This window comes from Andrena cerasifolii, chromosome 2 (genome assembly GCF_050908995.1).
Source record: "Andrena cerasifolii isolate SP2316 chromosome 2, iyAndCera1_principal, whole genome shotgun sequence".
Classification (NCBI taxonomy): domain Eukaryota; kingdom Metazoa; phylum Arthropoda; class Insecta; order Hymenoptera; family Andrenidae; genus Andrena; species Andrena cerasifolii.
Window position 1 is genome coordinate 3,712,059 of NC_135119.1, and position 16,732 is coordinate 3,728,790.

The window sequence follows — 16,732 nt, forward strand, 5'->3', positions numbered from 1 at the left end:
GGCCTTGCAGGTATACTGTTAATTAACAATGAGAACGACAAAACGAGGGAGGCTCGTTGCTCGCCGCGAGATTCTCGCGAGACTCAATTCGCACCATTTGCTCGATCGAGCTCTGTTACCGCATGCTAAAAGGCGGAACTGGGACCACACGTACAAGAACGTATCACGAGCCATGTATCTTTGCAAAATTTTCTAAAGTGAATGCGTTTATAAATATCACGCTACGATGGCGAGGATAAACAAATCAGCAACTGGGAGAATTTCCAGTTTAACTATTTTCACCAATAGGACGGCTGGAGTTTTGCCGATATAATCGCATTGTGTCTATCGAAAATGACGTGACGCTTATTTTGGATTTTAGAGTGATCATATTTCGTATTATTTTATCACAGCGAAAAAGTGTTTGAATTGCAGAGATGAAAATTTTCTCTTGAAAATAATTCTAGAGAGACTAATAATAATTTCATTTAATAATTTTTTCTTCGTAGAAACAGCAGAGGAAATAACTTCTCTGCCTTTTAAAAAGTAAAGTAATAGTATTTTTGTTGTCAGAGGAAAAATTCGAATGCACCTACTTATTTCTAACTTTCGAAGTCTAAAATATTAAGTGATAAGTTTCTTTCTACTTTTCTAAGTGACAAGTATTCGCGTAGTAAATAATAATCGCGTATTTGTTAAAAACCTAAAACGACAATTTTAATTTAAAACGTGAATTTCAAAAGTTGAGAAAATAAAATATTCTAAACCTTTATAACCTAATTCTGTATTTTTCGTTATTATTCCTATTCTGAAAAAAAAACTGTGTACCTGCTGTAATAAAAACTAGACAAATTAATTAATGGGTTAACATTTACGCAGAAATTCGTGACACGGGGAGTTTCTAACAAGTCTTAGTATCCGTTGCATAAAGTGGGAACGCAGCGCTATAAATGCCAGGACTTTTAAAATTCTATGGAGATTCCAATAAACCGTGATCCCGAGTAACACGACAACGCCATTATATTGAGAAGATTTCCGTGCCGACTGTCTCCCTATATGGAAGTGACGTAGCCGACCGGAGTCTGTGTTGTTTGCGGTAACACACGGTACACAACCGTCTCCATATTAGGGCTGCGTATAACAGAAGATCGACCTGATTTCTCCGACCCTCTGCGACACTTTGAGAGAGAAAATAAAATCGGAGAGAAAATGGAAATGCCGGGTGGGCAGCGGGAAGTCCGCGACATTGAGATTCAAGGATGGTCATTGTTATCAGGCCAGCAGGTGACGGCCGTTCAGCAGAGATCCAAAACTGAACTTACACCCTATTGTAGGCAGGACTCCGGTTAGCATCCCACAGCTTACAAGGGAACACCGCGAACCCGGACTCACCGATTGGAACGCAACTTTGTGGGTTTTATAGAGTGACTCAAAGCAAGAACAACGGTGTGTTTCATTTGGGCCCTATCGCCCTTTAATTGCGTGAAAACTAACCTCATAGTCAAATTGGCACTTCCACTTTTTCGCTTATAACTCTTAAAGTACAACAGACAGAAAAAAATGTTTCAAACAAAAGTTTAATGGTGCAATAAGCGCTACAATCTTGCGTTAACAAAATTTTGAAAAGAATTTTTTTCGTCAGTTATATATATATTTTTTAACTCTTTTCCAAAATTTGTTACCGCTATTTTGTAGCGCTTATTGCGCCATTAAACTTTTGTTTGAAACATTTTTTTCTGTCTGTTGTACTTTGAGAGTTATACGTGAAAAAGTGGAAGTGGCAATCTGACTTTGAGGTTAGGTTTCACCCCCTTAAAGGGCGATAGGGCACACATGAAACCCACAAAGTTGCGTTCCAATCGGTGAGTCCGGGTTCGCGGTGTTCCCTTGTTAGTTAGATATTAGTTATCAGAATCTTGTTAAATCGATGAAGAAATGTAATATCAAGTTAGGAGCTAAGTCCCACTTCCTGCGTATTTTTTATGTTTCCACATTTCACTGACACTCAGTGCGCTAATAATTATGATTTCCGCATTCTACGACTCGTCTGCGGACGAAGTATGATGAACTTGCTGAAGAAAAATTGGGAAGCGTATTTATTTTGAGCGTGAGGTAAAGTTTACGTATAGATGCAACAACAAAATATTGAGATAATTAAAATTTTTAGTTGCCTATTTTGTACGGCAGCCTTTACTCTTCAGTTTATTGTAAATCAAGTATAAGATGAATCTCCTTGTCATTAATTACAAGATACAATCTTCTCTTTCTGTTTTACAGATCCGTGGATAACGACGGACAATGCGTTGACTAATACTAGTTCGGCCTTGATGTAAGTTCTCGCTCAAAGAATACTTCAAAATATCCCCACTGTTTGAATCGTTGCCAAGAAGCCCATTCTTCCCATAAAAATAGAAACCAATGCTTCAAACCTTAGTTGAAAGGCGCATCTGGCCTTGCATTTCCTCTGCTGATGAAACTGCACTCTTGGCCTTTGCTTAACCTGCCATAAAATTACAAACAAGAGCTTAAGCGAAGACTTTGCGCTTCACTCGATATTATTGTCGGATATTTTGCAGCGATGACATTCGAGAAAGAACATACGAAGACAGTACAGTACACCCTCGAGGTCCAGAGCCTATTAGCAGAACAGTTAATAGAGAACTAGTGGGTACTTTGGCTTTCATAATACTTCGGACATAATAATGTCATTTGATCTGATAATATTATAAACGTCGACTTGTGTGCCAGGTATACGACAGTTCTGCATCTCGTTCGAAACAGACTTCACCTTTACCAGGTACTCAGCAGAGGGATGTAAAATATATTCACGAATCTTCGAGTAAGTATGTCTCACGAGCTTAAAAAGAATACAATTACTGAAAATGAATATTGGCGACAGCAGAACAATATGTTTTAACCTGAAACTGTTGTCAAGCACTAACTTAAGTAGATTTTGACCACTAAACTGCATTGTACTTGCCAAAACTCGACTTGATAACTTGCTATTTTCGTTAAATGTATGAACCCATTAATTGTTAAAGGTTACCAAACGGAGCCAGTGCAGAGTACAGTAACTACGGTGCACACGAATGCCACCCAAGAATACGGAAATGTGGAGTACATACCAGTCCCATCGCCAACGCCAACGATACCAATCAATCTGGCACCTGGTCCAAACACGAAAGTAACGACCACCATTAAAACGTACACCTATGAGCTACCAGGAGCACCTGAAACATATCTACCAGGCGGCAGCGTGCCAGGAACTGTTGTGCTTCCAGGCGATCAAACTATCACGTACACATTACCGAAAGGCTCCACCTCTACAACGGATAAAACGATCACCTACCAGACAGTAAACGAAAGCGTCCCATCCAGAACACCAGTCAGGTACGATAGTCCACCTCTAGTGACGGACATCACTAAAAAGTCTAGCACGCTACACCAAGAGGCTAAATTCTACCGCGAAGAGCACCATGGAGGTCCGCCAGGACAGCCAACCACGGTTGTCTATCATCCTGGCTCGCCACCTCTAGAAACTACAACAGTTACGCGAAATGAGAAGTACTACCAAGTGGACGGTGCTTATCCCAACGGGCATATTCCTAGTGATCGACCAAACCACCCAGGCAAAACGGTGATTTATCAAAACCAACCACCGACGATAAACGAGACACACACTACCCTGAATCGAATCGAGGAACATTATCCCAGCCGGCCACCGTCCAGTGGCCGACACCCGACACCTGATAAACCAGGAACACCGGTTAATTATTACACTGTACCGCCGCAAACCACTCCGCCACAATCTACCACGACTATATATAAATTCTCGAACACGACCACGACGACACCGCCGAATAAGAATGCCGAAGACCACGAGGTCCTGTTACCTAAACCATTTCCGACCGGGGTTCAGGTTTACCCATCTAAGCCTGCTACTACCGAGCAAACTCCGCCTAAAAAGCTGGAGGACCTTATGGCATCGTTCTCTGACTCTGAGGTGAGTAGAATGAATTTCTTCAGCTCCGCAAGTATCATGTCTAAAAATGTGGAGAAATAAGCAAAAGGAGGAGAAAGTAAATCTTTTAGATAATTTTTTTAATTTGTACAAGGATGGCTTTGTATATAGGTGAAATAGGCTGCATAGAGCGGAAAATTTTGGACGAAAGAAATTGAAAAATATTTAAACACAGAGGCTTCAGACAACTTTAAAAACAAATCACTTTTTTGCATGTAACAAATTAGGAATAACTCATTCGTGAGTTGCCGTATTCAATTAATTTTAAAATTGCTTTAACTGTTTTAAGGGGGAGTCCTATTTAGGACGCTAGGAATAAGGTGATTCTTGGGAATTTTTTTTCTAAGAAACTGTCAAGCGGATCCTTTTCAAACTTTCAGGGTATTTTAGTCCACATTCAAAGAATGAGAATTAATTTTTTCGTTATAAAGTGTTCGGTAGAAATGGAGATATATGAACACGTTCGCAGGGACTCGCGCGACGGAGTTGCAAATTTGGGAATATTGTTGGAGGTCGCAATTCTTTCCTGAAACAAAAAACCCAAGGGTTTTCTTATTTCTCGTTTAACTACATTGTCGATGGACCTAAAAATTTTATAAATAAATTAAATTGAACAACTCTTTTTCCATAAATAGTACGAAATATCTTTGGGCAGAATCGTAACTTTTCTATGAAGTCCCACCAATTTCCCAACTTTTAAATTTGTTTTCATTTGTTAGGTACATCGACAATGTAATTATACGAGAAATACGAAAATCTTTAGTTATTTCGGGGAAGAATTGGGGCCTCCAACAGAATCGCAAATTTGCAACTCCGGCGCGCGAGTTCCTACGAACGTGTTCATATATCTCCATTTCTACCGGACCCTTTGTAACGAAAAAATTAATTTTTACTGTTTGAATGTGAACTAAAATACCCTGAAAGTTTGGAAAACATCCGCTTAACAGTCTCTCAGAAAAAAATTCCCAAGTTTCACCTTATTCCTAGCGTCCTAAATAAGGCTCCCCCCTTAAATTAAAATATTTGATGATATTCCACGGAAAGGGCAACAAATGATTGTTAGCGTAGAAGCGCCAAATCACCAAATCCGCCCCTGAGTTTATATGAGTAATTATTGTTTCCCAAACTATTAAAGGTAAAAATAGATTCTACAAAAACTGGTTGATTTAAGGCACACTTTGCTCTTGATCAGCGATTTTCAAATTTTGTCATCCCACGGCACACATAAACTACTTAATTACTAAAATCTTTAGATAAACTGTTCTGCAAATGGCTAAGAAAGTTATCGCACTGACAGGAAGTTTTTTCGTCATTGGTATACAATGATTATATTTTTAATCAATGTTACCGCACCACATTAACTTGTATTAAATAATCTTGGACACTTGGGGATTTGTCGCAGCACACCGATTGAAAATCGCTTCTCTAGATGATAATTTTCGAGTGATTTTCAGGAGTTAAAAAAGCTATTAAATTTAGGTTTTGCATAAATATGTACAGTAGCAGACAAAAAAGTTATCACTTTTTTGAACCACCCTACTTCTATTACTTTTCAATATCAACTCAAAACTGCAGTATGTGCCTAATATACATATTCTGAAAGAGAATTAAAAGCTGTATAAAACCCAGTTACAGTTGAATTTATTTAACTAAGAAACAAAAACCTTGCATAACTTTAAACAAGATAACACACTTTTGAAGCCAACAAAAAGTACCACTTTTGAACATTAATAAAAAAGTCTAATATTTTGTGGGGGCACCTTTTGCTTTCAGGACAACCTGAAAAGTTACCAAGCTTTGTGACTTTTTGTTGGCTTTAAAAGTGTGTTGTCTTGTTTAATGTTATGTAGGGTTTTTGTTTGTTGGTTAAATAAATTCAACTGTAACTGGCTTTTAAACAGCTTTAAATTCTCCATCAGAATATGCATATTAAACATACCACAGTCCCCAATTTATGCTTAAAAATAACAAAAATAGAACAAATCCAAAAAGTGGTAACTTTTTGTCCGCTAATGTATTGGTATTTCGAGTAACTATACAAAAACAATTCAAGTAAATTTTGTGATTTGGAGACCGAAACCACGTGACGACTCAAAACCTTTACCAAAATTATGGCACTGCTTGGACTCATCTTTTAATACCATAATATTTCAGTGCACAAATTTTCAAAAATAAAAATTACAAAGGTAGTTCTTGTTTAAACTACTTTAGAGCATAAGGTGAGAAACATTATTCGAATGCTGCAACGGTAGTTGAATAAAGATTTTATTAATATTAAGAATTTCATTGAAATCGTTTCTTTATTTAATTGAATAGTAGACGAAAAATGTCGACACCTAACAATTTTCCATGTACTGGGTATAAGAACGAAATCAAACTAAACTACAAAATAACAGTAATGAGAAATAAGCGAAATATCGATATTTGCACACCTAAATTACGAATATTACACAGAACCTAATAAAAAATTGTTTTTACTCTCTAGCGTGAAGTATTAGAGGACATCGAAAAAAGAGAGAAGAGACAACAAAAAGAGTCACCAGCCGTTAAGAAGGAAGTTGATTTTGTGCCGCATACACCACCTAAAGTAAAAAGTAAAAATGTTGCTGGTCCTCCAGTTTATTATCCTCCTGGATCAGTGGAATTCACTAAGAAAGAAGAAGCCAGTGCAGCGATGATGCAATCTGGTGTAAGTAGATCTCACATTTGATACGGTAGAATCAAGCGTGCAGAGGGAGCCGTTTTTAGCGCCTAGCTTCGAGCAACCCGCCAGTCCCGTTGCTAAGGTTAGAATCGGTGAGGCGAACTGTAGTAGGGTACGTGCATTTGGTATGACTTGAACTCAGCTATACAGGGTCAGCGTTTTATCCTGCAACCCGCGCTCGCGCGAACTTGTAAAATGGCAACAGCGCCTCACGAACGCATTCCACTACAACCATGCACCGGCCCAGCGGAGAGCTGCCAGCTGCCTGGACAGCAGTGACGCCTGACCTCCGAAAATTTTAGGATGGTCTCTTACAAATTAACGTCGCAAAGAGCTATTGGGAATTTCCGGCCCCAGGTAATCGAGCCGCGCGCTCCGCTTTTATGATCGGTTTCCCACTCGCACCCCAGATTACTGTAATGAGGTTTGAAAATAATGTCGACTGATCTCGTACCCGTCTCAATTTAAATTTGTTTAGCTATGACAGGGTTCACCGCGGCACCCTTGTACGGAGAGATTTTTCGCCACCTGCGTGTAAAAGCCACAATAATGGCGCATCATTCCAAAATATGAAATTAACGGAAGCCGGTATAGGCGTGGCGTTGAGTAGCTAAAACATTCAGACACAAAAATTCTAGAAAAAAAATTCAAACACCGCTACAATCAAAGACACGTCCCATTAGCTACCCTTTACGTCCGATTTAGGTATGCACTGCATTAAGGATAAAATCATAAAAAAGAAAACCACAACAATAGATTCTGTATGTAATGATACAGAAACAACTAGCCTATTGTTTCCAACACCACGAATTTTAAAAACAGCATTAAATACAGTATCAAATAAACAGTTTGCAAAAAAAAAGCTTTTTACAACACTTATGGTTAAAAAATTGAAAGAAAAAAAATTAAGTAAATGTAAAATATTTTAAATTACTTATAGTTCAAAAGTTATACGAAAAGGCCCCAAATTTTTCAACCCGGGCCGGGAAATTCTGAATAGCTCTTTGCGACGTTAATTTGAAAGAGACTATCCAGCGGACGCTGGTAGCTCTCCGAACGCCGGGACGGTGCATGGTTGCAGTGGAATGCGTCCGTGAGGCGCTGTTGCCATTTTACCTGTTCGCGCGAGCGCGGGTTGCAGGACAAAACGTTGACCCTGTATATACTTACTCTACGAGCCTACGAGCACGCACGTACACTACTGCAGTTCCCCTCACCGATTCTAACCTTAGCAACGGGACAAGCGGGTTGCTCGCAGCTAGGCGCTAAAAACGGCTCCCTGTGCACCCCTGCGGTAGATTGTAGAACTTCAATTATCCGAATCAATCATGACAAACAATCGAAATTTGTGATACCAAAGAACTGTATTTTTACATAAAAACAAAAAGCAATAAACAACAACTCAACAGTTTTTGACCTGTTTTCTTTTGGCACTTCAAATTTTTGTTTATTTGTTCACAGTAGTTTTTCTCAGATATCGCCTAATTTGCGAATTTTACTGATGTTATTTTACGTTATTTTGTGGCTTTAAAAATTTTCTTTTCTAACAACCACATATATTCATTGTTCACTTTTTAATAGTCGTCTCTTCATCGTTGCCACTTCGGTAAAAACTCTCCTGTTTTTACTTACTTTTGCTGCAATTTCTAATACCGACATACTCCGTTTCCCTTTCAATACCTATATTGATTTTCAGTATGTAGTTTTCCTCAGTTACCCTTAACTTTGGTATGTGTGTACCTGAATTTGGTAATGTATTGTAGCGTAGCCTTCGAAACAAAAAAAAAAGCAAAAAAAGCAATTGCTTACACTTTATTCATTTGATTAGTAAGCAATTCCTTAAAAATTAAGGAAAAGCGATTGCTTTAAGTAATTCCTCGTCAGTTTAGGAATTCCTACAAGATAAACAAATGCTTGTGTTTTTATTCACATGAATTTAAGCAATTCCTAGTAAAATATTAAGAAAAAGCAATTGCTTACACTTTATTCATTAGGCTCATTTGCCTTGACTGCAATTTGCTTAATCGAATATTCTTGTTGTTAATTCTTTAATAAAAAAAATCAAATTTTCCGGCATCGTAGCTACCTATGCTTTTACAATTTAAAGATTCGTTTGGTTTTTCTATTTCATTTGAGTTGTTTAGACAGTATTTTGTTCGCTGCAAAACTTTTGATCTCTGATAAAATTTTATTTGGAAATATTTTGATACGCATATTTTTGAACGAATACGAATTTGTTAAAAAAAAGCTTAATAGGAAACTAGTTCCTCCTATATATACATATACATATGTGGTAGCTTCTTAAAATTCTAATTTCATGTACACTTATCATTTACGTTCTCTTATACTATTTTTGTATCAAATATTTGTACTGTTAACATTAAATTACTTTCCACTTACTATAATTAAATAAAACTATATTTTGCTTTTATGTGTTTACAGGGAGGATGGCAGAAGGGTAGCGCAAAATACGAATACGAAGCATCTAGTAAAAGTAAATCGAAAACCAAAAGCGGCGGGGCTGTGGTTCCCGTTTGCTTGCCCCTTTGCTGTGCCATGCCATGTGTAATTATGTAACTTGGTTTAACACTTATATTAACGTACTGCTGAGTTTAGGATAAATACGTTAACATAGTAGTCTTGTTTGAAACGAAATTACGTTTGAATTTCACGGTCTTCCGTCATTTACGTACGCTAAAAAGCAGGAATGAAACTTTAATGGAATAAAGAGTGAAGAATTTGGAAGAATTAAGGATAATGCAGCATGGCAAGTAGGAGAATAAAAACTTCTTTGGTTCTCTGTTTGTCAAACGTTATGTACATACTATACACATAAATAATTACACAATTTTGAATAAAATTGGTATAATTTTAATTAACAGAAATAATTTTTTACTGGATAATGAAACCTACGGTAATAGGAAATGGTAAACGACCGAATATCGTAACTATAAGTTGTCTTGGTTAGATTTAATTGTGTGGAATTGTCACAGAAATTTTAGGCTTACACTAGCAGCACTTTCGAAATTATTTGCTGCTTAGGTGGGAAATATTGAAAATTATACTAACACACAATCGACTATGCTCTATTATCCTGGTTTTTGTTACATGTTAAATTATTTTAATGTACAATGTAAAATGTTTTTTATATGTGATGTTGAATATGTTTCACTGAAACCTATATTGTGCAAGTAGGCTTCGTTTAATATCCTATTATATTTTCATCTTGTATTTAGTACGAATTAGAAATCTTATTTATTTTTCTTTTTTCCATTATGAACATACTACTTAATGCTTATATACCACACTTATACTATACATGTATCTGTACGTACATGCAGATATACGAAATAGATCTGAAAATTATTCGAAGAATTTAATCTGGGGTGGTGTAATAACGTGACAGGATAATTTTTCCAAAATAATTTTACTAACAAATGTTGTTTTGTAGTATTATATTTTTTTAAACAATATTATACGTACAACATTTTATCAACAATACAAAAATAATACTTGTTTTCTAATCTTCAGCTCTTATAAAACATTTATTGACATACTATACATGTAGTTACAAAATTTTACAGGTAAACAAGTTAGTATATTAATTAGGAAAGTTTAGTAGGTACATTGTATTCTCTCGCTATAAGCTCGATTTGCCCACCATTTACGTTGTTGCTGCAAAGCTAAATAAGAAGCGGTTATCTTGCCAAGAACGGGAGTAAGAGGAGGAAATCAGCCATAGAAACTGGTCATTCAACCGATGTAAGCTCGCCGTCGGTCCCATACCGCGAGCTTATAGCGAATAAATACAGTGTACGCAATAAATGAAAGATATGTTTAAAGTGTAATACAATACCATTGTCGAGAAACTTTTTTCGCACTCTAGAACAACTTTATTATAAATAAATGTAAGTAAATGTCATCACCACGAAACCACGAGTCTTTAATGAATAATGATTACAGAATTTTTTGTAACTATAAATAGAATGATACCGTGAATTATGGTGCTATAGTAATTGTAGTGAACACGAAACATGTAAACTTAGTGCACTGTTATCACAAACATGAGCGTGTGCATTATGAAATACATGAATGCAAATACCATTTATAAATATATGTAAAAATTGTGCCATGTCAATATATATAAAATGTGTGTTAACGAATGATAATAATAGCTTCTACTTTAATAAAGTGCCTGCTCCTTCTATAAGTCTGATCATACGTTTGTCTTTTTCTCCATCCATCACATTCTAGAATACGATATGTATTAATAAATACTAAGTCTTGTAATAGCGTATTGGGAAGGTTGCCACGGTTTTAATAAAAATATACTGCGTACACAGTAGCCACACAGAATATCGTATCCTGAAAAAATGTTGTTTTCTGTATGTATCTAATACGATGCATAAAACTTAGGATTAGATATTATCAAAGTGCTTAACATTTCTCTGTGCAGAAGTATTGCAGTCCCAAAAATCACTTATTTTATATTACTATTGCAAAATCTACGAATATTGTGCATATTATGTTCAATCAACGAATTATGAAATATGCAGTTCGGGGGGAGGGGTATTACAACCAAGTAGGCGAAGATTGTACTCGTGTAAATCGATAAAAAATATATAAATAAAATTACAAATAAATTTATTTGTCTGATCTTATATTTTCGAAAAAATCGAATTTAGAAATTCGTGGGGTATCCATGCGCGCGTCTCACTTTCAAATTAACGGATTTCGCTATAGATAGATGGAGGATTACGGAGCCAATGTTACGTAGAGCACATAGTAACGTATAGGGTTTGTCGGTATTTAAAAACCGGGTGTAAAATTCGGTTTTTATTTATAAATTCGTAAAATTCGAAAACTGGTTCTTAAATTAAAAAAAAAAACGGTTTTATATACTAGAATTAATATGCAGAAATGAATTAATTATTTAATTAAAACCGTTAACATTTTGACTTGAAAGCACTTCGGACACAAGCATATTGTAGTAAGCAACAGTTTAATGTAAAACTAATCTTCATGAGTTGATATTTTCCAGTGACGGATTCAGAGGGGGAGGGGGCCTCCCTCAAGAGAAAAAATACTTATTTTAATTTGCAAAATACTTATTTTAAAGCAAAGAAGCAATATGAGAGATTGCTAAGAAGCAATATGAGAGAAAATATGATAAATTGATACCAAAAAAAAAGAAACACTTTTTCATGTAGCAGGAAAATATTATCACGAAAGGTCCCTGGTTTATTTTTCAGACCTACGCTCCCCCCCCCTTTCAAGAACATTTTAGATTCGCCCCTGCGCCCCCTCCAGAAAATCTCAAATCCGCCCCTGTATGTTCTGAAGAAAAATACTAAATAGAACAAAGATTTATAATTTGGTACCACTGTAAAAGATTTATATTTTGTGCGGATTTTAGTTATTTTAGTTTTTTTTTCATTTGGTTTTGTATGCAGTCTATTTTATTGTGTTACATTTTTGTAATTCCATAAATATTAAGGAAACTGAAAATTTTTAAAATGAGTACAAATATTTATTTACTGTTTTAATTATATATTTTTTGTGAAAATTCGAATTCTTGATAATAGTGGAACTCGAAAACGGGTTTTTGTATAAACCCTAGTAACGTATTGTAGCGATTTCAATAATTATTTTCGTTATAGTCTAAATTGGTAGCTAAGCAGGGACGACAACTGACACAAGATACAAGTAAGAACACAGAAGTAGTAGCGTATAACAAAATCTATTAAGGCGAGATTTACAGCAAATTCGGTACCTCGTACTGACTCTGCACTGGTGCCAGAAAATGACTTCGATTGGTTGTTTCCGATAGAAACGAAGATAGCTCTATAAGAATCAACCAATCCAAGTCATTTGTTGGCACCAGTGCAGAGTCAGTGCGAGGTACCGAATTCGCTATCAGATAAGTGACACGCGTACCCGACGAATTTTCAAATTCGATTCTCTCGAAAATTAAGTTTCATGCGAAAATGTTTTCTTTCACGCTTTCAATTTATTTTTATTTCGACAATCAGTCTTACTTAATCGTACCACCCGTACCGCCGTACCACGTATATTCACATGTGGTATGCATAGTTACGTATTTTAATAAATTATTTAATTTTTGCATGATCAATTATTTTATAAACAACAAATCTTTATCGGTTTTAACTACATTTAAACTACTCCCTAGAATCTCTAAGGAATTTATTATCCGAAAATAATTATAAACACGTACTGCAAAATGCGAGCTGCAGTATTATAAGGTGTACAACTCTACAATATTTTACTTTTATAGTGAACTGTATAGTAAAATTGTCAAACAACAAAATGTAGATCTCAACGTTTTTAAGCAAATTGAATGTGAATGCAATACCTAATATTGTAAAACAACCCAATTTTAAACGTACTGTACTGCACACGTTACAGTTTTAACCCTTCATTGACACTCTAGATGTGAGCCACCCATCAGCTGATTTTGACGCTCTGTACTTCCTGTAGGCAAATACCTTCTCTCCAAAGCCGACTGATAAACTTTTTTTTCTCTAATTATATCTGAACAACAACTCTGTCAAGTTTTAGCTTCTAATATTAAAATTTGTAAAAGTTACAATTTTTTTAGAATTCTCGTTTTTTCTCGACACATGGTAACCCAGAATTTTTCCATAAAAACTGTGATAAAATTTGAATAAAAAAAAACTATTGGAACACATTCTAGAGACTTTGAAAATGACCCACGATTTTTTTCCTAACGATTGGATTCTTTGGATGAGAATTGCAGTCGTTCAAAAATTGCTCTGGGTGTGGGCTACTCAGGTATGTGAAAGTTGATCAACAGAAGAGGTGTGTCAACGAACAGTTAATTAATCTGTGCAACAAATAAAAGCAATGAAATTTATAATAATATTTCTTACATTTACAAAACTATCATACGCGTAAGTATCTGCCTCTGCATCCCAAATACACCTTGTACCCATTTTTACCCCAGCACCATGTTGCTCACCCAAAACCACATTTACAAGATACTTGTATCGTTTGAATTTTAGCTCTAAAATGATACAAGAGTCCATTTAACACTGCGGCTGGCCCAACAAAATTTAATTTACTTTTCAACTGAAATATCTACTTGAGCGAAAGACACTTCACCTTTAACTTTATCTCTAATTATGTCTGCTATGTCTTTAGTCCATTGAATAGCTTCCTGAGCATCATAAGTTTTTGCCGAAAGCTGATCGTACAACACATTATGTATAACTTCTTTAGCACTTAAGGGTTTAAACCTGCATGAAAAGTTTTTATCACTTTTATACTATAGTTCAATATTACAAATTAAAGTTCCTTAAAATAACATTGATTAACCTGTAGTTTTATTATATATAATTGTGATTTAGGGGAGACTGCTATGAAATGAGTAATACTGAATGATTCGAATTTTAGAATTGTGTAAATGCGTAAAATCAACACGTTTTATTCGGGCTTAAGGAATGTAAAAAAGAAAAAAATTATTCCACATTAGAAATTATTAAAGAAGTGGGAAAGAAGTATGCAAATAAATTTTTCCGGAAACATCGTGAATGAACGCTTAAAAAGAAGGTGCAGTGGAAGATATGATTTTAACTAAACCAAAATACTTCTCGTGTAATTGAGGGCGAATTTGATAAACCGGCTGCTCAGGAGCTACAGTTTCTGTATCGTCGAGAACTTCCACGTTCACCTGTGTTTTCTCTTCTTCCTCAACTATGTCTACTGACAATTTAGTCTTTGACTGACCAGAATCTTCGGTTTCAACGTTGTCCTCCATTTATTACAATTTTATCACAGAATTTCTACGAGAAATGAATTTCCGTTTGCATTTCGCTAAGGTTACAGAAACTGTCACATCGAATTCTAACCTACAAGTAAACAGTCAGTGCATCTTAACCCGTAACCCCGTACATACAGTTTGGCGCGAAATTTGAATTCGTGACAAAAACGTCAATGTTATACCGAATTCGGTAACTCGCACTGACTCTGCACTGGTGCCAAAAAATGACTTGGATTGGTTGATTCTTATAGAGCTATCTTCGTTTCTATCAGAAACAACCAATCCAAGTAATTTTCTGGCACCGGTGCAAAGTCAGTGCGAGTTACCGAATTCGCTATTAGAATATTATTTCGACGACGTAAGAACGAGCAATTGTCGTGTTTGCTCGGTTAATAGATGTTCTAACACAGGCGTGAACATGAACACCATTCGCTAAAATTCTGCCGCAATAGAAGGGGATAATAAGAAACATATTTTATAATACCAAATTATTTTTTTAACTTTTATGACGCTACCAGTTTATGTAAGTACCTAAATAGTATCATACTTACGATGTTTATTTTACACGTAGGACAACCACAATAACTCGAATAAAAGCTCTGTTTTAATATTATTCGATTTTGATTAATTATTTAAATATGCATATGGAATAACGAAATGATACGAAAATATATTTTCGTGGTGATAAAACTTAAGCGTATTAATGGATGCAAATACAGGGTCGTCCGTTAAAACTGCAACCTACGCGCGCGCGAACAGACGAAATGGCAACACTGCCTCACGGACGCATTCCACTACAACCATTCACCAGCCCAGCGTTCGGAGAGCCGCTTTTATGATCGGTTCACCACTCGCACCCCAGATCACTGTAATTAGGTTTGAAAACAATGTCGACTGGTTTCGTACCCGTCTTAATTTAAAAAATTTTAACTACGGGGCGGGGGGGGATGACCGCGGCACTATACCCCTGTACGGAGAGATTTATGGCCACCTGCGTGTAAAAGCCACAATACTGGCGCTGGAGATGTGCGGGTACCCGACTTTTCGGGCTCGGGTCGGGTCGGGTAAAGTCGGGCGAGCTCGGACGGGGGCCCGGGATAAACGGGCCCACGGGTAGTCCGACTGTGTCGGGTAGCTCGATTATTTCGGGTAATGCGGTGCTTGATAAGTTGATATACGTATTCAACTTTTTAAACAACCGAGTACTCAAAAAGCATGTACAAAATCTTTACCTATATGAAACTTTAGAATAAAACGATTTTCATATTCTTATGCTTGTATATTTTTATTACATACTATGAAACATCCAGAACATATTGTTAATAATGCATTAAACTTCCTTTTTTTAATATCGCAATACTAAATACATGTTTAAAAACGCATATTTTCCGGATGTTTCATAGTATTTAATAAAAATGTACAAGCATAAGAATATGAAAATCGTCTTATTCTAAAGTTTCATATAGGTAAAGATTTTGTACATGCTTTACGAGTACTCGGTTGTTTAAAAAAGCTGAATACGTATATGAACTTATCAAGCACCGCATTACCCGAAATAATCGGGCTACCCGATACAATCGCGCTACCCGAAGTAATCGGGCTACAGGACACAGTCGAACTACCCGTAGGCCCGTCTGTCCCGGGCCCCCGTCCGAGCCCGCCCGACTTTACCCGATCGCTCGGGTACCCGACACATTCGATTACCCGCACATCTCTAACTAGCGCATCTTTCCAAAAATGACATTAACGGAAGCCGGTATAGGCGTGGCACAGACGAGGTATAGAATAGACCTATCACCTTATGGGACTTCGTGTCGCCACCCAATCTGTGTTACCGACCCATAATTTGAGGACTGAATTTAGCGACCTCTGTTCATGAACAGCGTCCAACTCAGCAACTACTCTGAAATGTGTTGAAATGCTGAAAGGTGTGTGCGTACTTGTATACGTGTGACTTGTTTAGAGAGAGAGTTTGACATAAGACGGTAGGCTTTTGTTACGGTATGCTTTGGCTCGGTTGGTCAACGACTCACGCGGATTTCTCTCCGAAAATCCATTTCGTGGATCAAGACACTATGGCGTTCAGAAATGGCATTTCTTCAAAGCCCGTGCAAGCTATAAATTGCAAGATGACATTGTTTATTAGCACTTTGCGTACCCTTGCGAACCCTTTCACGTATCGTGCGCCGAAAAAAGTATTAAAAATTCACGCTGTTACTGATATTCC

General features: G+C 36.5%; 2 protein-coding genes across 2 annotated transcripts in view; one reads left to right on the top strand and one right to left on the bottom strand.

Moving 5' to 3' along the window:
• The window catches only part of LOC143378491 (uncharacterized), a 52,831-nt gene extending 41,917 nt beyond the window's left edge, over positions 1–10,914 (top strand). The window contains exons 6-11 of the mRNA XM_076830285.1: positions 2,257–2,308; positions 2,556–2,643; positions 2,728–2,818; positions 3,021–3,982; positions 6,486–6,689; positions 9,147–10,914. Of these exons, the coding sequence (XP_076686400.1) occupies positions 2,257–2,308; positions 2,556–2,643; positions 2,728–2,818; positions 3,021–3,982; positions 6,486–6,689; positions 9,147–9,281 (1,532 nt within the window). The 3' untranslated portion in view covers positions 9,282–10,914. The remainder of the gene's footprint in view (positions 1–2,256; positions 2,309–2,555; positions 2,644–2,727; positions 2,819–3,020; positions 3,983–6,485; positions 6,690–9,146) is intronic.
• Positions 10,174–14,614, bottom strand: LOC143378530 (dynein light chain Tctex-type protein 2B). The gene is made up of 4 exons (XM_076830359.1): positions 14,333–14,614; positions 13,848–13,981; positions 13,616–13,749; positions 10,174–11,069 (listed from the first exon to the last, which is right to left on the bottom strand). Exons 1-4 carry the CDS (start codon positions 14,500–14,502, stop codon positions 11,022–11,024), a joined length of 486 nt encoding a protein of 161 aa, XP_076686474.1. The 5' UTR covers positions 14,503–14,614; the 3' UTR covers positions 10,174–11,021.
• Between the last annotated feature and the right edge of the window lie 2,118 nt (positions 14,615–16,732).